At 39.6% G+C, this 22,426-nt stretch overlaps 4 protein-coding genes across 5 annotated transcripts in view; 3 read left to right on the plus strand and 1 right to left on the minus strand.

Annotated features, from left to right (window-relative positions):
• Positions 1-337: 337 nt before the first annotated feature.
• On the plus strand, positions 338-3,040 carry gng8 (guanine nucleotide binding protein (G protein), gamma 8). 2 transcript variants are annotated; one of them, XM_008427048.2, is made up of 4 exons: positions 338-436; positions 770-1,032; positions 1,628-1,732; positions 2,764-3,040. In XM_008427048.2, the coding sequence occupies exons 3-4, from the start codon at positions 1,649-1,651 to the stop codon at positions 2,890-2,892; spliced, it is 213 nt and encodes a 70-aa protein (XP_008425270.1). In that variant the 5' UTR covers positions 338-436; positions 770-1,032; positions 1,628-1,648; the 3' UTR covers positions 2,893-3,040. The 2 variants fall into 2 exon arrangements, with proteins under 2 accessions (XP_008425270.1, XP_008425269.1); XM_008427047.2 differs by having other exon boundaries at positions 340-436; positions 1,620-1,732.
• A 314-nt stretch (positions 3,041-3,354) lies between these two features.
• Positions 3,355-8,335, plus strand: tmem45b (transmembrane protein 45B). The gene is made up of 6 exons (XM_008427045.2): positions 3,355-3,583; positions 4,298-4,495; positions 5,106-5,318; positions 5,403-5,587; positions 6,339-6,481; positions 8,080-8,335. Exons 2-6 carry the CDS (start codon positions 4,306-4,308, stop codon positions 8,189-8,191), a joined length of 843 nt encoding a protein of 280 aa, XP_008425267.1. The 5' UTR covers positions 3,355-3,583; positions 4,298-4,305; the 3' UTR covers positions 8,192-8,335.
• On the minus strand, positions 8,334-19,343 carry nfrkb (nuclear factor related to kappaB binding protein). The gene is made up of 26 exons (XM_008427046.2): positions 19,255-19,343; positions 18,732-18,873; positions 18,438-18,639; positions 18,046-18,173; positions 17,779-17,950; positions 17,170-17,274; positions 17,006-17,079; positions 16,845-16,926; positions 16,568-16,760; positions 16,320-16,431; positions 16,109-16,235; positions 15,387-15,464; positions 15,223-15,299; positions 15,071-15,117; positions 14,924-14,984; positions 14,665-14,839; positions 14,444-14,550; positions 14,171-14,294; positions 13,886-13,965; positions 13,303-13,499; positions 12,934-13,207; positions 11,900-12,079; positions 11,031-11,762; positions 9,994-10,097; positions 9,739-9,874; positions 8,334-8,841 (listed from the first exon to the last, which is right to left on the minus strand). Exons 1-26 carry the CDS (start codon positions 19,257-19,259, stop codon positions 8,704-8,706), a joined length of 3,852 nt encoding a protein of 1,283 aa, XP_008425268.1. The 5' UTR covers positions 19,260-19,343; the 3' UTR covers positions 8,334-8,703.
• Positions 19,344-20,531: 1,188 nt separating this feature from the next.
• LOC108166857 (ryanodine receptor 1-like) overlaps positions 20,532-22,426 on the plus strand; it is a 7,871-nt gene continuing 5,976 nt past the window's right edge. Inside the window, exon 1 of the mRNA XM_017308498.1 lies at positions 20,532-20,726. Within this exon, the coding sequence (XP_017163987.1) occupies positions 20,679-20,726 (48 nt within the window). The 5' untranslated portion in view covers positions 20,532-20,678. The remainder of the gene's footprint in view (positions 20,727-22,426) is intronic.

The raw sequence follows: 22,426 nt of genomic DNA on the forward strand, positions 1-22,426 counted from the left end.
TATTATTGTTTTTCTTCTTTAGATATTAGGTTGACTTAGAATGATTCCAAATAATGTACAGGAATAACCTGGTGCTGTTACATGTCAATCATCTGGGGGGGCCACTAGGGGGGCCAATCAGATGACAGGGGGGGCACTGGCCCCCCCTCTGGCTCCGCCACTGCTTGCTGAGGAGGTTGTTGCTACCACTAGGGAGAGAACTAAAACATGCAGGATGCCGGCCCTCGAGGACCGACTTTGGACACCCCTGCATGGTGCTTCTCAGTTTTAGATGTGCCTCTATTACAAAACAGCTGATTCAAATGATTGCATGACCATCGAGAACTACAGAGGGCTGTTAATCACTCACAGATTCAATCCAGGTGTGTGGCAGAAGGGAAACACCTAAAACATGCAGGGCAAGAGGGTGTGAGGACCGGACATGAGAAACACTGCTGTAAGAGAACAATCTCCTTTTCTGAAAATAAAGGCCATGTCATAAAGATCTACTTTCCCTTATCATTACTCCTGGTGTAAAAGTCTATTGTACAGAAATAATGGAAGGCCTTAATTTTTATTTCCAAATGATTTATAAATACTTCCTTTGGGAATGTAGTTTAACAGGAAAATTAATGTCAAGGAAATAATTCTGAGATTTTCCATCTCCCTCTCTTCTTTTAAACATCAATTTTTGTCAGGCTTTCAGGTGTAATAACGTCATGAGTTAAAAAATATTCCTCAGGTTTTTTTTTTTTACTGTTGCTCTGTCTCTGCTTGGCTGTCATCTCAGGTGAGAGACTAATGGAGACTTAGAAGATGAAGGTCGCACCACAGGTTGCCTTCAGCGGCTGCATGGAGCCAATCCTGGAGGCAGAGCCACTGGTGCTAATTGTTTGAAGGAGGGAACCTACTGAAGCCTTCCTCCTCCTCCTCCTCCTCATCTCTTGCTATTAATCTCACTTCATTGTTACTGTTATTGTGTGTGGTGAACCCTGTGGAAGATAAGAGTGATTTGATTGCAGGAACCCAGCTGCTGCTCAATTTGTCTTGGTGGTAAGTAATTTATTTTTTCTAATAGTGAGGGGAAAAAAAAACATTAATTGAACGATGTAACTATTATTTTTTTCAAAGGACATCAACTTAAAAACAAGTCAATTGATGTTGTTTCTGTAGACTTTCATGCATGCTGACACATTAAATAAATACATAGTTTTCTTATTTGTGGTGAGCAATGTTTAACTTCTTTAATTCTGTTGTTAGATGCACTCTAATATTACATACAGTTCATTCAAAAGGAGCTCCAGCATTGTATTAAAACAAAAGTGGAAGCATTGCACTAAGCTAAATCGGCTCTATATAATATAAATATATATATATATATTTTTAAAGTAACATGGTAATGTAAAATGTATTTACTCCCGGTGACCGGATGACGCCCCCATGAGGGCTCTGCCTCCGCTCCCCTGCCCTCCTCCTTTGAGACCCTCCCTGCACCACTGGCAGCTGAGACCCAGGGAGCAGAATTAACAAGCAAATTGAAACAGACTCTAAGCTGTGCGTTTCACATGAGTTGCTGACTAGATGTGATTCAGAGTTGTCTTCTCTTTTCTGTCCACAATGCACTTTGTAATTTGCTGCAGGGCGGCAGATTTCAGAGGCAAAGCGGAAGATGTCTAACAACATGGCCAAGATTGCAGACGCAAGAAAGACGGTGGAGCAGCTGAAGCTGGAGGTCAACATAGAGAGGATGATGGTGAGTGAGCATCTAACGGGACTACAAACAGAAGTCAATACCTTAATTACGTCAGCATTAGTCATCGTTGAAGTTTACCCTGTGTCTCTATGTATTCAGTGACAGATTTTTGAAATGTCTCACTACCTAAGGTGGTGGCACGAGCAACTGGGAAGCAAAAAATTGAGTTTTAAAGTTTCCTCATTTGGATGGCTGTTCAGTAGATGGGAAAACATGCTCACACACCTTGGCTGACCAATGATGCTGAAGTTGGTACCCATATCACAGCTTCTTATCTGGCACTAAAATGCTGTTGCAGCGTTTTTGAATGAACCCGAACTGCTTTTATTCCTTTGTGGTTAAAATCCTCAATACTTGGATTGACCAGACCTGATATTTCCTGGAGGAATAGGTTAACACTAGTAAAAAATTTTCTTTTTCTTTTTTTTTTTTATATAAAAAAAAAAGCATTTTCATTTTGATAACCTTAAACTTGGTTAAGTGTAAAACTCATAGAATGTAAACGATCAACTTGAAATGAATCATTCCATTTTGTACAAAGTATTTTTCTGACACCCAACTAATACTTTGTAGTTCTTGAATGTTCTGATAAGTTACATAAAGATAAGATGTTTGTCAGGTTAAGTCAGAAAATGCAGTTTTTTTTTTTTTTTTTTTTACAAATTAAGGTAGTATTATGCTTTTAAAGTTTAAACATTCTTTTTCTCTAAATCTGCAAATGCAAAGCAATCAATATTGTACACTAAAACAATTTTAAAATTCAATTTTTAGCTCAGTTCAGTTTATTTACAAAGTGCTACTTTATAGTAAATGTCATCAAAAGACACTATAAAAGAAAACTATTCAATTTATATAAGTAATATTTACATCTTTGGAATAATCCTGTGAAAAATACTGACAGATTCAAATTAAGACATGTTTTTAAATGTAATTCTTGTTACACAATGCTTGATGAAATGAGTGTCAAATCAATGCAATCAAATATGTCCAAAAGTGATGTCCTGTCTTTAACGACCTATTTTTTCCCACAGATATCCAAAGCAGCAGCAGAGCTGATGTCCTACTGTGAATCTCACGCTAAAGAAGACCCTCTGGTGACTCCTGTCGCTTCATCGGAGAACCCCTTCAGAGAGAAGAAGCTATTCTGTGTCATACTCTAATTCCTTTGTGAAAAGTCAGCAGAATACTTTTTTTTTTTTTTGCATTACTGTCTTTCTAATTAAATCAATATTAAGTGAGTTTCCAGGTGCGAATGAATGATCGTCATTTCGGCATGATACAGTGGCAATAAAATTTTATTGAAACGGAGTGCAAAGTTCATTTGAACAGTCCAACACTGTTGAGTTGTGCACACGGTTTACACATTAACCAAATCATATATCTGTGTTTTCACTGCATGCATGTCATTTCCTCCAAATCTCTCAAAACTGCCTGGGCTTTTTTAATTCAGTGCCAACAGTTTTTTCAAAAACCAAAAAGGAAATGCAAAGAAGATTTTTTAAATTTTCTTTTTATTTAATTACTAGAATTATCTAAATATATTTTTAAAAAGCTTATTTTTTTGTAACACCCCAAGCCTGAGTGGGTTTTCAGGTGGCACGCGCTGCTTTTGTTGTTAAATGAATGCCTGGGTAAACAGAAGCTTCCTGCCTAGATGTGTCTCAGAGGGATGTGCTTCTGCTCACTGAAGCTGTTGCAAATGAGGGGTGTGGTTATGTGCTGTGGCAGTACAGGTTAGGGGAGAAACGCAACAGGTGTGCACGGTTTACACAGAGCAGGGAGCTCAGTGTGAATCTGACCGGCTGGGGGAACTCAAAGCTTTCTTTGGGATTAAACAGCTGAGAGAAAAAGGTATGTTTAATTTGGTCATTAAATTGTAAAAGATGTTTATCTCAACATTTAGCTTATGTAAAATCAGCTGCTCACCTGATTCTTGGGAACAGGAAATGGAGTTTGCTCTGCTTTGTGCTTGTCATGCTCGGGTTTCTTGATGCTGGCATTAGAGTAGATGTAGGTAACGCAGAAGTCACGCAGTGTCAAACGAGGTGGATCAGGAAAAACTTGTCTACCTGACACACCCATAGTGTATGACCAGTATCAAACATGTGCATATGTATATTTAAAAAGAAAATCTGTGAAGACTTCCTTCTTTCCATCGTTTTATAGAAACTGGAGTATGTTAGTCTGGAATCTTGTTTTAATTATTTTTTTCCAGCTCTGCCTACAAAGCAAAAAAAAAAAAAGTGAGATTTGAATGCCAGTTTTGCAAGACAAATAAGAGACTATCCTGTCTGTAAATAAACTCTTCCTGTTTGGGTCGGATGCAGGATATTCCTGTGTTTGTAAATTACACACCTGTTCTATGACATTAAACATCTGAGGAATGTGGGTTTCCCATTGCCAGATGCTGTTGTTTAAGCAGGTTAGAGAGTTTCATAACTTAACATCTCCAAGCTGAATGGTTTTTATGGCAGAAGAGATAAACTGACCTAAATAATAAAAAAAAACCTGTTGTGTGTTTGCGTGTGACATGACTAAGCAAAACTACATTTCTTTTGTTTTCAGGCCAAACAATGGCCAACTTTGGAGGACACGCTATACCAGGCACTTTTTTCCTGTTGTATGGCTTCTGGCTAACAGTGAAGCATGTCCTGCAACATTACTGGAGGACGAGCCAACCCAGAGGAAGACAGGCCATGCCTCCTTTCTTAAGGAGGATGGAATACGTTGAAGGAGGATTCAAAATCTTTGCATCATTTGTCGGTCAGTTTCCCTTCAAACCCACGCTAATTGCTTACAGTCGTCTTGAATCTTTGCTATGCAAACACGTTTGATGTATTTTATTTGGATTTTATGTGATGGAACAACATGAAGCTGCACGGAGACAAAATCTACAAATCTTGGTATTTGTTTTCAACCAATGTGTGGCAATTACAGCTGCAGTTGTTTTTGAATTGATCTTTTTTGCCCCCTTCATTTTTGCAAAATAGATCAGTGAGATGGGTGGAGAACATTCTAGTACATAAATATGTACATAGTGTTCACTTTTACACTGCCATCAGTCTTGCCACTCTTCCCCAAAGTCCACATTTGTTAAATGCAACTAGAACTGTTACATCAGAACATTATTTGACCTGCAGCTCCTCCTTACTTGGCAAAGGCTCCTTGACTGCTTTTATTTTTTGATTCAAAAGAGGACTAAGTTTACTGTTTGGACAAAGGTTGAAAACCAAGAATCGCTTTCCTTCAGCTGGGATACAATGTTGGTTGGTTTGTAACATCATATCCCACGTGGTGAAGCTTGCGGTTTGCTACATCACAAAATGCTACATCGCCCCTTCATCTGATTTGCATGTTGTTTTGACTGTGACAGGTACGATGGTGGAGCAGTTTGTTGTGGACGGTCCACACGCCCGCCTCTATGATCGGGAGAACTCCTCATGGGTCAAGCTGATGAACTGGCAGCACAGCACCATGTATTTGTTCTTTGGGATCTCAGGAATAGTGCTGATTGCCAGCGTAAGAACCAAACGGGTGCCGGTTGGTGCCGACCGCCTTGCTCTCTCTTTGGCTCTTTTTGTTGAAGGTAAATAACTTTTTAATTTTTTTTATTTTGCTTTTCATTGCTCGTCTCCGATGTGTGTCATACGATTTCATTTGGATCACCCAGGATTTCTCTTCTTGTACCATGTGCACGGCCGGGAGCCCCTGGATGCTCACGTCCACACCCTGCTGCTGTATGCCGTCTTCGCCGGATCGGCCAGCACCATGCTGGAGGTCTTCATAAGAAACAACATTCTTCTGGAGCTTTTCAGGGCAGACATGTTCATCCTGCAGGGCTCTTGGTTCTACCAGGTGATCCGAGAAAGGAGATTTTATCTTTTTCTGACTATTTGTGTTATTTGGCGTCTACCTTATCTTGCTGACTTATGGGGAATTTGAAAAAGTATTCACACCCCTAGAACTTTTCAAACCTTTTTAAAGCATATTTGACTCTGACTTGGCTTTGGTGGTTTTTGCAAAGGCAAATGGGCAAGAATGGCAGTGTGTAAATGTTCAAAGAAGCTGGAGACCAAGACAAAAGATTATTCTGACATACTAACTCACAGGTGCTGAAGACTTTTCACTTTAATTTGTAAAGGGGGGAAAAAAAAGTCCTTTACAAACAAAAGGTTTGTAAAGCTACATATTTTAAAGCTACATACTGTGCATACAAAGCATGTAGCTTCAAAATGACAAACACAAGGAAGTTCAATGGTTACAGACGCGATTGTAAGACACTGTAGATCAGTGATGAGCTATAAAGAGCTACGTGAGGCCTCTCAGTACCAGGATATCACTTTACAGTAGAACTAGAAGGTGTTCATTCAGAAAGTGAAAACAAATGATCTGCTTCAAAATGTTTTTCACCCCAAACAATCAGTTTTTGTGGCGGGTTGGTGCTTAAACTTTTCTCAACGTAGGCTGGACTGAAATGCGAGAAAATCAGTGGAATACAGACAATTTTAATCCATGCATGCTTGTTAAATTCAGATGTAATTTTGCCTCTAACCCAACCAAATATGACTTGTAAATGTTGTCTTATTGGCTCCCTTTGTCGTTCCAGGTTGGAGTTGTTCTTTACCCCTTAAATGGAGACAAGTGGGACCTGAAGCAACATGACAACATGATGTTCGTCACGATGTGCTTCTGCTGGCATTTGGCGTTATCTCTAATTTTGGTCTCTTTCACCGCCTCCATAGTTTGGTTGTAAGTATCTCATCGATCAACCTTTGCAGGATTTAAAATGTTGAATAGTTAAGCAATAGTGGCCGCAGATCAGAACAGAATCAAGTATTTGGAATACACTTAATTTTTTTCGATTATTTCCTCACAAACTGAATCAAGAGATTTTTTTTTTAAACGGATGAATAACATCCAGGTGTCTCTTTTTATCAAAAATATTTGCAGATTTCTGCTTTAAATTCTATATTAGTGGAGTTGCTTGATCATAGGAAGACACTATATCAGCGGTTAAGTGGGGCTCTAAGTTAATATCAAGATTAAACGCTGCTGGAATGCAGCAAGAAAATGACTTCGATTACATCAGCGCAGAAAATACTTGAACAATGGCAGGAATGGGCAGAATGTTTACAAAGTTGTTTGTGGAAACAAGACCAGTGGATCGTTTTTTTTCCCCCACACACACAGTAGTGGTATTCAGTGCTGTGAAATGCTATTTTTCCACTTGCAGATTTCTTCTGTTTTTGCTTTTGCTCACACTCAAAAGCTTCACATTAAACATATTTTATTACGAGACGCATCAAGTGTTTATGACAACAATGTCATTACATCACTGTTGCAGGAAGTTTGGCACATTCTTATTTGCTGTTGTCCTTTTGGTCGTTGAGCTGTAACCCAGATTCACTTGAGCTCAAAGCCTCAAAGTGGCAGCCAAAGATTCTCCCTGAGTGTTTTCAGCTGGAGAGAAGACTCTATAATTAACTCTGTTGATTATAAATCACTTTTCTTATAAAGCCAGGTTGGTTTTGGAAACTTCTATCCTTTTAAATTTACCAAACAAATTCTACTTCACAAAGGCATGTGTCTAATTTTAATTATGAATCATCTTCAGATAGATTTAGATCAAATTAAGTTTCTGTCTGTTGAATGATATTATGGTTTACAGCGGATGAAAACTCCCAACACGTCCATAATATAAAAGACTGCTGACTTGACAGACATCCAGTAGACAGTCACTTTAATTTGAATGAGAAGTTCCACAAAGAGGATAAATAAAAGAGTTATTTGCTAAATAGTAAGGCCTGAATGCTACATTCAAGTGTATTAGTACAAAGTTGAGTGGAAGGACAAAGTTTGGTACAAAAAGGCACATCACTACCTACAGTCAATCTGCACTGACAAAACCCAAGAAATAAAAGCACATGTGTGCACTTTTAGAGTTTCTAAAGTAAAATTAATGCTTGCTATAATTTGGTAATCAGGTCTTGGGAATAAATCTGATTTTGTTTAAATTAATCTCCAGAAAGTGTTAAATGTGTAATTTCCTCTAAGTTTGAGCGACTTATTTAGAATCTTAAAGCCAGTTATTTATAAAATGTGATTTTTTTTTTTTTTAATTAGGGGATTGTGTTTCTTTAACACTAAAAATCAATTTGCTTCGAGCTGCCTTTGATCAATAACTGGTGTATCATTAACTACAGTCACTTCCAACCTGCCACTGCTTCCTCTTGCTTTTACTTTGCCACTGCTATGGCAAAGTAAAATCATGTAAAGCGCTTTGAATTGCCTCGTTGCTGAAAATTTTATGAAAATAAACAGCCTTGCCTTTATCTTTGTTCCAACAGAACCACAACAAGATTCTCAGCAAAAGGACGGGATGTAGAGATCGGAATGCGAAACACTTCCTCTAAAACCAGCTCTCAGAAAGCTTTACTTGAAGAGTCGGATGAAGAGTAAAACGATGGTTACTGCTCTCTCCATTTTCTGTTTTAAATCAAAATTTCATTTCATTATGTGTTAATAATGCTTCATATGTTTAAACAAGCCAGATGTTTGGCCAAATAAACTTTATCTTTTTGAAATAAAAGTAAGACAAATCTAGATAATAGTGTGGTTTATTTGTTCTTTAGGAAAAAAAGATTTCAAAAAAAGAAACGGGGAAACCATGAAACATTATGATCCGTTTTTAAATACACCACCTTGTAAGGGAACACAAATCACAACATTCAAATAAATCCAGCCACATCTGATTTATGACATTTTCAAATGACAAACTCATCCAACAGCAAATGCCTGGAAATCAAAGGGTCTGTCGTTTTAACCACTCTGCTTCCAAATAATTTACACTAACAATGTGGAGATCGTAAAGGAGAAAACATTTCAGAAAATACCTTAAATATGTCGACACTCAAACAGAAAACATGTCAACCTCATCCAAAGCCTCACAGTAACGCATGTCGCTGGTCAGGTCATTGCTGAGGAGCGGGTGGAGGATCCGGTGTACATTTAGGTGACGGTGCTGTCGTGACAACCACTGTTGAAACGGGTTTGGGGGAACCGGCTGCCACGTGCTGGAGCTGCTGAGTCGGAACCGTTTGGATCCGAACCTGAGGAGATTTAACTTGGTGAATGCAAGTGAAATGCATTCAGAATCAAAGCATACGGCATAAATGCGTTTTGCAAGCTTTGGATGTGCGTGTCAACATACGGCTACCTTGACTAGTTGTCATAGCGATTTGATATGTTCAGTTGGCACATAATCAATAAAAAATGTTTTTCTAAAACTTGCATGTTAGTGGGGAACACATCTCTTGTGTTTAGGTGCTACCTGATATAGAAGAGTTCGGCTCTAGTCATTTGTTAGAATTATCCTAGCTGTACATAAATTATAATAAAAAGAGAATCACAGTGGATAGAGCGTCTTTATACTTCAATGTTTCAGATAAACCAACATTTTATGAGCAGTAGCTGTGTGAAGTACTGGAGTATTTCATGCTAGGTGACAATAAGCAGAGGTTTGAACATGATGAGCCACTCAAGACAAAGTCACCAAGTTATTTTTAATGATCCTGAATGCCTCTCTGCTACACTTCCCATAAAATAAAAGCCTAAGGAGAAATTTAAACTAGAAAAGTTACTTGTCTTTTCTCGTCTTTTCCAGTCATTGCACATTAATGACTGTGCATTAAGGTACAAACATTTCTACAACTAAGCATATTATTTTTACTTACTTACTTGCACAATGTTAATGGATAAAATTGAATCCAAGCTAATAAAATAATACTTTTACATTCATAAATGCCAAATTTAGATAACAAAATAACAAGAATTGAAAACCAAAAAAGAAAAATAAGCTCCTTAATGTAATCAATTTTTCAAAAACATCTGTTGATGGATTTATAATGAAAATGTTTTTTAAAATGTATTAGCGATCACAACATTCTCCATAATGTGCAAAACAGTTTTCTGGAACAATGTCAGTGTGTTTCATGGCCCATACTGACCTGTGTTGCCTGGCCTTGCTGCTGAAGCTGCTGGAATTGTTGTGCGGTGACGAAACTGACCGGCTTGTTCCCCGCTATTAGCTTTGTGCCTGCAGGCACCGTGGTCAGAATGATGTTCCTGCCCAGGCTGCTAATACTGCTCAGGAAAAAAACAAAACAAACAATTAAGTTATGTTAAGAATAAAATATAAAGAGACATTTAAAAAAAATTTTTTTAATTTAAACTCAATAAGAATCACCACTAAACAGACTCACTTTGTATTGAGGTTCCCTTTGACTATCGGAGTCGTCACCACACTCTTGCTCTTCAGGGGTTGGTTGAGGACAGAGTGCACAGTGATCCGTGCAGGTAGCTTTCCCTACCGATCGCAATCACAGCAAAGAAAATATTAAACCCCCCCCGGGTCATCTGGGTGGATCATTTAAAATAAGTGCTACTGAAGGAATCAATAACTCCCTGAGCAAGATTAGCATTTGCAGTAAGAGTCCCTCTACATTATAATTAAATGTAATCAGAGATCATCTCCGTTTCTAACAGCTCAGGTTTCAGTGTAAGTAATGTTCAAAACATTGGCGATGAGATTTCTATAGTTGAGTTGAAGCAAAATATCTTAAAAAAAAAAAAAAAAAAAATTGGTACCTCTGTGTGAGAATTACTCCATTTTTCTAGAATGTGATTATACAACTCCTCCTTTTACAGCTGTGGCCAAAGGTTTTTCAATGAAAACCTTTTTAAACTGAAGTTTAACTTGGCTCCCCTCACAAAAAGATGAAGCACCGAATCGGTTAAGTTGGTGGGGAAAAAAAATGCTCAAAACATTTGGCCCTAATTACAAAAGTATTCAAACACTTTTACACATTTCAAAAGACAAATTTAAGTCATTCATTTTTTTTGCTTGATTGAGAAACACAATTTGTGAAGAGGAATGAAAAAGCGATACAAGATTTTAAATTTCTTTGCCAACCAAGAATCTGAAAAGTGCGGTGCTTTGGGTATTGTTTTACAACATGACATTTTATTTTGGGGCATCAAAGTGAAGAAAGCGCAATGGAACGTAACATTTTAATTTGTAAAAAACACAAGCTAACAAAAAAAAACAACTGAAAATTGTGCATCCTTTTGCATTCCTTTCATAATGATGCTGTACTTTTGTTGGCTTTTCACATAAAATTCCTATAAAACACACTGAAGTCTGTGACATGTTTAAGGATTTTGAACACTTTAGAACCTTACACTAACATTCTTTTGGTGAAAGACCTTCGGTTTTACCTTCAGACGGACATTTTCTTACCGTTTGTGTTGTAACAACCGAAGCAGGGACTTGTCTCACAGTCGCCGTAGCCGTTCCCAATGACAACGGTGAACCGGAGGCTGCGGGAGCCACGGTGATGCCTTTGGCTCCGGCTACGACGCTGGCTGCCATGGTCACTATGTTGCCACATGTAGACGCTGCTAGTGGTTTGCTGCCACTGGCGGTCGTCATGGTGATGGTCTGACCCTGCTTCTGGGGAATGACCCCAAGGCCAGGCATTATGCGGATGGTTGCGCTGCCCTTGTCTGGGGACGCCACGGTGGAGAAGGTCCTGGACTTTTGGTCGGCCATGCTGACGGCCAAAGTTGGCATCAGCCTTATGGCTGTGTCTCCTCCAGTCTTCAGCAAGGTGGAGGCGACGGAGCCTGACTTAGCCATCTGCGCTTCTGCGGTGCTGGGTGGGGTAGCGGAGGCAGGCGATGGTGAAGGGTGAGATGGCGCTACGTGCAGCGTGGCCGATATGCTCTTGCTGCCGGCGGCGGCTCCGCCCAGGAAGTCAGAGGTGAGCTTTACAGTCGCGACTGGAGATTTGGCAAGAGTGGCCATCATGTCCGGGGTTATGCGCAGCACCGTTTGGCCTTTGGCGTCGGTGGTGATGGAGGATGGGGGGAGGCGGAGGACGTCTTTACCCTGGATACGCAAGTTTGTTGCAGTTATTGGAATTCCTCCTCCACCTGGAGTCTTCATTCCCAGCTGCCCAGTGATGGAAACCTGAAGCAGCAGCAGATGAAACTTTAACTCAGAAATCACTGACTTTTTTTCTTTTTTTTAAGCATATGGATTTTGGTTTCATAACCAGCATTTTCAATCAAAACGTCAGCCTTGTATGCCAGGATAAAATTCTTCACCTGTTTGATGTTCGGGGATGTGACACCTTGCAGCACAGCCGGAGGAGTGGGGTTGTTAGCGGCGCTACCTGGAGATCCGGCCTGAGGTTTGGTCACACTAAGAGCCGACACAGAGAGGCTGGTTGGAACCTGGACAGGACTGCTACCAGACGGACTTCTTAGAGGCACAGAAACAACAGCCTATTGCACAAAAGAAAAACATATATATATTTGTACTGTTTAAAAGAAAAGTACAGCTTCATGAGTGTTTATATTCCTGGAATGTCACTGTCTTGTGTCACGGTACAGTTAAAAACCTCAATGTGTTTTATTGGTATTGATCAGATGGATGGAAGAGGACATCAACTCATCACTGGTCTTCATGTTCATGTTCTCTAACAAACATCTTCGCAGGTTGCTGGACTGACTGGGATTAACTCTTTTTTTCTAATTCTGTCTCCATTACTTTTGAAATAAACCCAAAGCGATTTCTAATAAAGTCGTACATATATGCCAAGCGAAGAATCACAGCAAACTCAGCAATGCTTTGCTTGTGAAAGTAAATCTGTCGGGCCTCACCTTGGCACAAGGACAACAATTCTGAGTGCCACGCTGCCGGACGGGACACAAAAAAAGCAAAACACACTTGGTGGCAGATGCAGGGAGTTTACTGCTGATGCTAAGAGTTTAGCAATCACAGTTTGTAGTTGCTTGTAATTCAGATCAGATCAGTTCCTAAAATGGCTCAACCCAAGACTGACTGCATTTATAAAGCTTAAATGGCGCTTTATAAATGCATGCAGGTGAAGATCCGCCTGTGTGTACGTATAATTATAGAGCTATAAATAATATTGCCTGTTGAGGAACAGTGTCTGCAGAAATCTGGTGTTCATTTTAACAGAAACTACAGTTCTCTTTCACTCAGATCTGCATGATATATTTTCAAGTAATTCACCCAAATAAATTGCTTATAAAGGGATTTAACCCGTTTTGTTTCCTTTTTAAAACGTAAAAAAAGCAGGAGCCAAACAGTTTTCCCTCTGTGTTTAACGTACCTGTGAAATGCCCTTGGCTGCCACAGACACAGGCATCCGGATCTGGTGCGAAGTCTGATGCACCAGAGTGGCCTGCTGAGCGGCCGCCGATGGACCCAGACCGCCGGGCTGAGTGGAAACGACCCGGACCTGAGGGAGGGAGCCCGCCGCCAGGTGGCTCACTATCCGAGCTGCCTGCTGGGAAGTTACCGGCTGGGAGGCCGGCGGACAAGCCTGACTCGTGGGTAGGATCGTTCCCAGCTGAGGCAGCGACGGAGGAGAGACGAGGAGAACTCTGCCAGAGAGAGAAGAAGAAGAAGAAGATGCACATTCAAACCGGACAGATGAAATCAAAGTACTGAGCAAAAGAAAAGCTTCGGTCCGACTGACCCCGGGCTGGTTTTGAGCGTGTCTGGAACTCCGGTCTTTGTTGGTGTGGTAGCAGAGAGAGGCAGAGGTGATTTGGGGGTTCCGGGAGTGTTTTGGGTGGGAGTCGTTGGGACTGGAGACATGGAATTACAGCCCAGGTCCAGTCCGGCCTCCAGAGATCCGGGTGTTTTGCTGCTTCCGTCTTTACTTCCAGACTTCTACAGTATGAATGCAAATATGACCTCCTTTTGTAACTAAAAGCAAAAACACTAAATCATTTAGTCAAACCAAAGCACCAAGTGATAAAACACCACTCGGACTTTTTCCACATTGCAAACTTCAATTGCTTCAATAGGTTTTATGTGTTAGGCCAACACCAAGCTGCAGAGATCCAAACCTCAGGTGGGAGAATTGTTAGTCATTCACTACACAAATACAGCTTTTCAAATAACATCTCGATAAAACCACTGAAAACCTAGAAATTGCCATCATGAAAAGGTGCTTATTTTCCCAACGGTGGGTCAAGTCAAAAAAGTAGTTACTTAAGAGGGAAAAACCAAATGCAGACCATTTTTACTTAATACATTTTGGACAGTGAACTCACCGGTTTCGATGCTGGTTTGGGTTTTTGCTGCTGAGCTTTTCTTGCTTTTGCAGCTGCAGCTTGAGCCTGATGGATCCTCTCTGAATGAAGCAGAGAACATTACAGCCTCACACTGATTTGAGCTCAGGAAACAGAAAGGACTAAAACTTGTACACCAATCTGGTAAATAGCATTATAAAAAGCAAAATACACATATATACATCTCCAGTAAACAATAACTTTCAATTTTCAAAATTGTACTAGTTTTATGTGTTATGTGTTTTTCTAGAGCAGATTCCTGCTTACCGAACTCTTCCTGACTACGGTGGCGGTGAAGGTAAATCCACAGCTTGCGGCCGATGTCGTATTTCACACAGGGATCCTTCTCATAGTGAAGTCTGTCCAGAGCCCCGCTGACAACTGTGTTCACCTAAAGGGAAGAGAAGCTGTCTATTAACAAACATCTAATGCAAAGTCAGCATCCATTTCTGCAAAGTGAACAAATAAGGTATGTAAACCCGCAAACCCTAACATTACTCAAACAAAAGGCAGGATAATAGAGGAAAACAATCGCAGTACTTGTGCACTTGTGACATCTGGAGCAAGGAACTGCGAATCTTTTAAAAGTTCACAGATTTCCGCCCTTGTTCCCTCTCCATTGGGTAGCCGGGCAGCTGCATCCCGAACTGGGGGAAAAAAAAAAAAAAAAGAAAGATAAATAGACACAGGATTGGTTTTCAATAATGTTCTTTAAAAGAAAACAGCATACTGTTGCTACGTGATAACAAAAGATTTCTAACCCAGAGAGAGGATGGTGACGTATGGTGGTCGGTCAGAGCGAAGCAGTGTGTGTTCTCTGGCTTTATTTAAGGACATTTCCTTATCAAACACGCCTTTAACTGGCCCCACCACGGACTCAAAGCCGTGCATCCTGAAGGTAAAGGCTTTGTGAGGCTGGTTATATCGCTGCTGCTCCTAATGCACGAAACATAAAATTTAGAGAGCTTACGTCGAGATTACGTGTGAAATAGTGTAAATACTGCAGCAGCACGCACAAACCTGAACTTGAAACACTTGTTTCTCGTCTCCAGTGCTCGGCCGCACCACATAATCGGTTGAACTGCAATAGTAAAGGCAATAAACAGTTGTTTTGATGCTGCAAAAAAAAAACCCACACCAAATACGGTAACATGTTTAAAAGCTCACAGTTTGGGAGTGGAGGACGTAAGCTCCAACAGGTCTTCATTTTCTGTCTATATAGAAAAATAACAATAAAAAACTAAAGAAACAGTGTTATACAAAGTGAAAACCTGAAAATCATAACAGTACTTTAAACTAAAACTGAATATTTGTACAACTTTGACAACAAAGTCTTTGGAGTCCAGCCAGAGTTGACAGAGCGCACTGAGGTCCTTTTCTGTGTCCTGAGTGGGACCTGAAAGAAACCATTGGTTTGAATCCAAACATTCTGGACACAGAACACAACCATCAAGAAGATGAGACATTGACCGAGCCGTCTTACCGATCCATCTCCACTGCTGAAATTCATCAACAAACTCCACAAACGGAGAAAAGCCACTCGGGAGCGCCATCATGCCATCTGATCAACAAAAAAGTGAGAAATTTAACTTCTTACATCCCAGCCAGAAGTTTAAATACCGGCACATTAATCAAGGATAAAGTCGTTTTGCAATAGGAGAGTTGTTGGTTCAATTCCAGCAACAAAAAAATTCAACCCTTTGGACATTTATGAATAACGCTATATCTTCAGCTTCTAATGATTAACTTCAACAGTTCTTTTTCCACTTTTGAAGAACAGAGCGACTGTGCAAAATACGTCTTCAATTATTTTTAACGAGAACTGGGTGACAAGTTTTAACTCATTGTGGGTAAAGATTACATAGAAAGGTCTAAATATGTAAACAAACATTCCTGCAGTATTTGTCCGTCTGTTGTCTTGATTGTCCTTTACCAAGTTGCAGAAAAGAAACTTCACCTTTAAAATCAACACGTACTGAAACTCGCAGCGTCCAATAGGGACAAATCAAATGTCTCCTGGAGAAAAGTGTTATTGTCAGATGCTAATTAGACCAGGTTTTAAAAGACCTGTTGATTTAAAGAAAATCCACTAAAAAGCGAAAGTTTTAAACTTTTGTCTTTAAAACCGCTCTTCATGATGGGAGGCTTAAAATACAAATGAGTGCAAAACTTATCATTTCAGCTCCAGTGTTGATTGTAGTTTACCTTTAGTCTCTCCTGCAAGAAACTGCAGAGCTTGAAGAACTAGATCTGACCAGCATGAGGCAGATGAAAACCAGGTGTTGAGCGAACTGGCTGGAGAAGACTGCCAAGTCTGAACCTTTTCCTCCAACTGAGAGATCAAAACATATTAGCAATGCAGTGACACAATTGATTGTATTTCCTGTTAAAGTGGCACTTTAACATGAGGACATACCGTCAAGGTACTGGCAGGACCCTCTGCTCTGAAGATGTTTTCCAAAAGGCTGAAGAAACTGGCCGTTATTTCCTCAACTGCAACAGGGCTGTTTTGAGCTTCCTCCACAATTCTGCAGTAATAATAATAATAATAATAATAATAATAATAATAATAATAATAATAATAAACAATCCAAGACTCAGATTCAAAGATTCAAAGCAACAGTTAAAAGCTTCAGGATGATGGTCTTGAGGAAGTAGACTCACTCCTCCTTGATGTTGGCGAGAGGTGTGGAAGGCGCCTCTGGCAAAGAGTTGATGATATTCACTGGCGGGGCTGAGCAGGAGTCTGAAGGAGTCAGAATTTCACAAGGATCCTCAGATTCCACTTTTATTGCCTTCAGTCTCTTCTTTCTCTCGTCTCTCATCTTCTTCTTGGGAAGCAACAGATCAAAAAGTGCTGAATGATAAAAAATAAAAATGAGGTCAGGTCTGAGTGAAAATCCTAAATGAAGAGCAGTTTACTTCAAGCAGATTTACTTACGCAAAGCTCCCTTCCGACCAATGTTTGCTCTTGAGAGAACGTCCCCGAGGTGGATATCAGAGGTCATCAAGTCTGGATGATCCTTACGACACCAAAATAGTCACAACATACACAAGGAAAGTTTAAAGCCTGCAAATTTTTCTGCTCAAATCATAACTTACTGGCTGGCGTTTCCTTTTCTCACGATGGTGTTGCAGCATGACCTTTAAATCCATTTCCCCCAATTCTACTTTTTCTGTAAAAAGAAAAACAATATCTTGAACACTGGGCGACGCATTTTCGGCTTAAAGCAATGCCGTCACCTTTAAGGCCAAAATTCACTGACCTGTAATCTTCATGTCTGGTGTAGAGAGGCTAGGAAGAACTCTGAGTGAGACGGTAGGAGTGGGAGAGGAAGGAGACTGAGGGGCTGGATTCCACACTGACATGTCTAATGGTGGTAGAAAACAGAAATGTGATGGTCAACGAAATATTTTATTAATATATACATTTTCTGCTGTTTGGGTGTTTTCAGTTTCATTCAACTTATGAAATAGGAAATCAAAATTCAGTTTAATTGTATTGAGCCCTGAGGTGACAACCTTCCTACAAAGTTTTGAAAATATTTCCAGATTCAAATTTCTGGAGTTGCCTCTTTTTAGCATTTTTTTAAAAGCATAAATCAAAAAGTTCTCAATACATTTATGGCAAAAATTTCTATGGATGGGTGGATACAGACAGACGGACAGACGCGCGGACGGATATACAGATGCGTTAATGAACAGTCGAAGAAATTGATAAAATAAACATTTTTAGAGAGTTGTGTTAGGAAAAAATAAAGAAACAAATTTTTTTCTATGCCGCTTGTGTTCTCTCACTTATTCCTATACAAATTTCAACGTATATATACAGGGAAATACTGTCTGCAGCGATAGATCTCAAACAAAAGACAGACCTTCATCATCAGAGGAAGCATTGCTGTCCTCGCACTCCGCTTTGACCTCCTTCAGGATGCGGCTCAGTCGTCTTCTCACTCTCGACTCGCGTGTTTCAGCCTGAGTCCTGTTTGGCAGCCGTCGTTTGGGTGGAGAGTCCAGACCGTTCTGAACTGCGAAGTCGAGCATCTCCTTTTTCAAAGACAACAAAAAGACTTGTAAGCCAAAGGAATAAGATGTGGGCGAAACGCAAATCAATTGTTACTATGCAAAATAAATATCTGAACCTTTCTGGAAACAAGAATCTGCTTCAAGAGTCTGTGGTAATACTGCTGAAGGGAATGCAGCTGGCGCTTCCTTTGGGATTTGGCACACAACTGTCTGTACTTGACCACCTCTGGATTGAAGTAACCATCTAGATGAAGAAGATCAGAATTGTAATCAGGAAATGCGGTAAAAGTTCATTCAGTTACATTTCAACAGAGATGTGGTAGGTAGATTTCGTTCAGTTTACATTTTTAATTAAGTCATGGTAACCTTTTGTTATATACACTCAAGATTTCCCAAATTAAATGGAAAGCAAAGCATCATTTATAACCAAAAAATATCCCAAATTTGTCTGAAAAATGTGAGTATTTATGACCACAGACAATTATTTGTCTTCAAAATATTAAAGCACCTCTGAACAGTCTCTGTGCAAGATGGAGTGGATTTCCAAAGTTAAAGTTGGTGTTGCTGAACAACTCCCTGATGGTGCGATCCTGCTCCTCTGTGTTGTTGACAGGAAACTGTGGCAGAAACTGTTGAAGATGTTGTCTCTGGGAGTCTGTCAGCACTTCATCCCAGGTGTTTTCACTCAGCACAGAGAAAAAAATGTCAGGCTATGGAAAAAGGAAGCAAAAATCAGCATGCTTGCAAAAGCACAAATATCATCTGCAAATGTTCTCCAGGTTCTAGATATCCAAAATCTTACATCCTCCAGCAGATCCTCTGGGAGGTCCACCTTACAGTTACCAAGCAAACATTCCTCTGTGATTTGTCCTCCGTCTTCCTCTTTAGGCTCCAGAGGGTCTGTCAGCATATGTTCAAGCGGATCCATCCCTCTCTGCACCAAGCTTCAAACAGAAAAATACTGATCTTCCTCCTTCTTTGCCTTCTGTAACTAATCGTTCACTGTTTCTGCCTACGTTCGTTCATGGTTTTACAACGAGGTGGAGAATAATTTATCCATTTAGCCATTCTTCTCCAATGTCAGAGCAGGTTGCGGGAATCATAGCAATACTTTCCGAAATAAAGTTAAGATAAAATCATGTTCTCCAGCTAATCTGACTGATAATAGTGACCTAGCAGCACAGATATAAGCTAACCTTAACTTAAAAAAAACACACAATGCTTACGTTTTAACTTTACCAGTTAGCACAGGCATGATTTCGTTTAGTGTACATTTTTAATTAAGTGCAATAGATAAGCGAAAACAGAAAGTAAATCTGTCTTACCTCATAACGTTTGTTTTTGAAATAATGGGGAACTATTTCCCTGTTGCACTCCTTTTTTTTTGTTCTACTAGAAATGGATGCTGAACGTGCCCGCTGCTGCCCCCAGGAGGAAATTGACTATAAAGACATGCGTTCATTTCCACACGAAATGAAAGATAAAACTGTAGTTTTTCGTTGTAAAATGTTTAGTGGTATGCTAATCGGTTCATTAGGATTTTAATATTGTTCTTATTATTTTCGACCCCGTCAAATATAAACTTTACTAAAACCATTTAACAAAATAATGTTCCTAGATAGCTGGGCAATAAGAAGTATTTGGCATTTCTTTAAATTATTGCACAAGCCTATATGATATTTCACAATTTTACTTTTTGTTCAGCACCCTCTTCAGCACCTCTGCTAGGCTACAGCTCCTGGAATACACAGTCTGGCTCGAAGATGGCGGATAAAGTTTTTTGGTAAGTTGCTTCTTCTCCAGCAACACTCTGCAGCGACAGTGCGAGAGGTGTATTTCTACAGATGGCTACAGGGAAAAGGGAGATGACATTGAGTTTTTCACAGATTAATCTATCTGTCTCATGTTATATCGTCACGACATATTTTATAAAAGTTTCATACTGCAGCTTTAAATCAACTATATCCAGAAAAAAATTGAGTTCTAAAATATTTATAGTACAATGTACTTGTTGAATACAGCACAACGTGGTCACCATAAACTACAACTATTTTTTTAATTACAAAGTAGTGACGTTCTTCAATATCGAATAGCGTACACATACACTGGGGCAGAAATGCTATCTTGGGCTACACGCCATAAATGGAAAAATTATATATTTTTTGTCCTCCAAAGGGAAAGAAGATTGTGGTGCTCTAACACCACCTGTCTATCGGTGCACACCCTTGATTCTGTATTCCTTGTGCCTCATGAAGAAACCCATTATCACAGCATGATGCTGCCATCACCATGTAACAGGATATATTCCACAAAATTTGCTTCTTTGCCATCAGAAATTAGTAAAAGGTCAAAATCATGCAAACAACAATTCAACTTAAAACCAAATTAAAATATTTTTGAAAAAAGAAAATAAATTAGTAATTGCATTGTATGAAATTAAAAAAAATAGTATCACAACAGTTCAAAAATATTGGTATCTGTCATCTTGCGAAGGTAAGCCATGTGAGTTTGTCAGCTTGCTCCACCTCTTCGTGATGCTGTTTCTGAACAGCTGTGAATAATGAACAGTCAATCCCTGAGCCTCATAACTCAGCCTGGGTAAGCCAGTGGCAGCAGGGGGTCACATTTATTTTTTGTCCCTCAGAAACCTGCTCTATGTTTGGAACACAACAGCACTCCGGAGTCACAGGGCCGTGAATGCAGCCGATTCCCGTTTCTCTCAAGGTTTGTCTCCTAACACCTTGGGAGGATGGCAGAAGGCGCTGATGGAGAGGAAGAGATCCAGTTCCTGCGTACAGTAAGTGCTGTTTGCTTCCATTCACAGCATGGAGTACGAGTTTTTCTTTTTAGACATTGCAAAATGAAAAATCTTGGCCGTTTCTGTGACTTGTTCTTTACTTAGATTGAACGGAGACAGACAAAGACAGGTGGCTGCTATTGTTTGCATTGTTCTGTATTTATATCCCAGCATGCTCGTGACACATGAACTACAGACCTCATAAAACAATGGAAGGTGTTAAACAGGAATGTCTGACAGCAGGTTTAACTTCAGGTTGACCTTTTTAATGCAATTTAAAAAGTCAGTCCTGTAAAACAAATAATGTCGATGGCTGTATAGGAGTCCACTTTCATGCTCTGTTAGCAAGAGGAAGATGAATAAAGAAGCTCCATGACATTTTTTTTTAAGTTTTAGGCATATGCAATGTTTGTAAGAATAATATTTGTAATTTTGAACAAACATGGAGCTAAGGATATAAGCAGAAGTTTATACTTATAGATGAATGAACTTGAATAATTTGACTCCGTTGATCTATACTTTATGGTTATATTGCAATGTAGGTTCTTCTTGTGATCTGAATAGTCAGAGTAGTTGAAGTTGTTTGAATAAATTTATGTGATCTGTTTAAAAAAAAAGAAAAATAGAAATGATTGCACTAAAGGTTTTCAGACAATATTTTAGTGATCCTAATTATATTATGCCATGAAATATTTTATTGTTCTTCATTAATACCAGTCTGTTACGGATTCAAAAATGCTTTATATTTTACCAGAGCCTGAAAAAAGAAAACAAAAGTACATTGTTCATCAAATCTCTTCTAAATTACTAAGATTTAGTCATTTTTTTCATCTTACCATTTTTCTCCTGTGTACTTTCAGTGTATTATATCTAAGTGTTAGAGACATTTAGTTTATTTTTGCTGCAGCGTCTGTTGCCGGTGTGTCATATTTCCCTTTTTGATCTCCCTGCCACCGCCTGTTGAAGGACACTGTGGGTTGGCAAGCGGACTGCGGTAATGTTACACTCTTTATTTGGAGGGTCAGTGTTTGTACTCCAACATTGTGTCGCTCACGCTTTTCTTTTTTTTTTCTTTTTTTTTATGACCTGAACCGGACTCTGAATATCTGCTCACTACATTTCAGGGCAAAGTGCTCACATGCTGGTTAAAATGTATCAGGTGTTAAAGAAGTCATTTGCAGAAACAAGTCACGTGTGAATGCAGTGACATGACGGAGATTAGATGTGTCTTCAGACATTGTCCCTCGGTGCGAAACACAGCACTATATGAAATATGTGAGTAATGTGTCATTAAGTTACTGTCACTCCGGCGCTGTTTAGGCTTGAACTCAGCTGGCTTCTATATTTACTGTGTGAGGATTAGCAGGTTCAAAGCTTCACCCAATTCAGCACCTGCTTGCTTCAGTCCATGCGGGGGACAGTGCTGCTTGATTTATTGCTGTTTCTGCTGAGATCGTAGCATCAAACAGCGTAAAAGCAGCAAGGAAAAAGATAGGCTGAGCTCATGTTTTACACCGCATGTTGCCAACGCTAAAGGAAGCGAAGCTGGCACAGAGTCTGTGATTGTTGCCATGGCAAGGAGGCCATTCTTTACAGAAATAATGGGACCTCTACTCCTTTTTTGTTTACAAAAAGATTATATATATAAATTAAGAATTACATAACTTTTCACAGAAAGGTTTTTAACTTCATAATAAGTT

The sequence above is a fragment of the Poecilia reticulata genome, linkage group LG14 (genome assembly GCF_000633615.1).
Source record: "Poecilia reticulata strain Guanapo linkage group LG14, Guppy_female_1.0+MT, whole genome shotgun sequence".
Lineage (NCBI taxonomy): Eukaryota > Metazoa > Chordata > Actinopteri > Cyprinodontiformes > Poeciliidae > Poecilia > Poecilia reticulata.

Excerpts from the sequence above, each read along its gene's own strand:
- nfrkb (XM_008427046.2), bottom strand. Across the intron at positions 16,236-16,319 it reads GTCCTGCCAGTACCTTGACG|TTGGAGGAAAAGGTTCAGAC; the intron begins GTATGTCCTCAT and ends TTGATCTCTCAG. Across the intron at positions 9,875-9,993 it reads AAAGGGAACCTCAATACAAA|TATTAGCAGCCTGGGCAGGA; the intron begins GTGAGTCTGTTT and ends TTTCCTGAGCAG.
- tmem45b (XM_008427045.2), top strand. The coding sequence starts at position 4,306 with ATGGCCAACTTTGGAGGACACGCTATACCAGGCACTTTTTTCCTGTTG. Across the intron at positions 4,496-5,105 it reads AATCTTTGCATCATTTGTCG|GTACGATGGTGGAGCAGTTT; the intron begins GTCAGTTTCCCT and ends TGACTGTGACAG. Across the intron at positions 5,588-6,338 it reads AGGGCTCTTGGTTCTACCAG|GTTGGAGTTGTTCTTTACCC; the intron begins GTGATCCGAGAA and ends TTGTCGTTCCAG.
- gng8 (XM_008427048.2), top strand. The coding sequence starts at position 1,649 with ATGTCTAACAACATGGCCAAGATTGCAGACGCAAGAAAGACGGTGGAG. Across the intron at positions 1,733-2,763 it reads TCAACATAGAGAGGATGATG|ATATCCAAAGCAGCAGCAGA; the intron begins GTGAGTGAGCAT and ends TTTTTCCCACAG.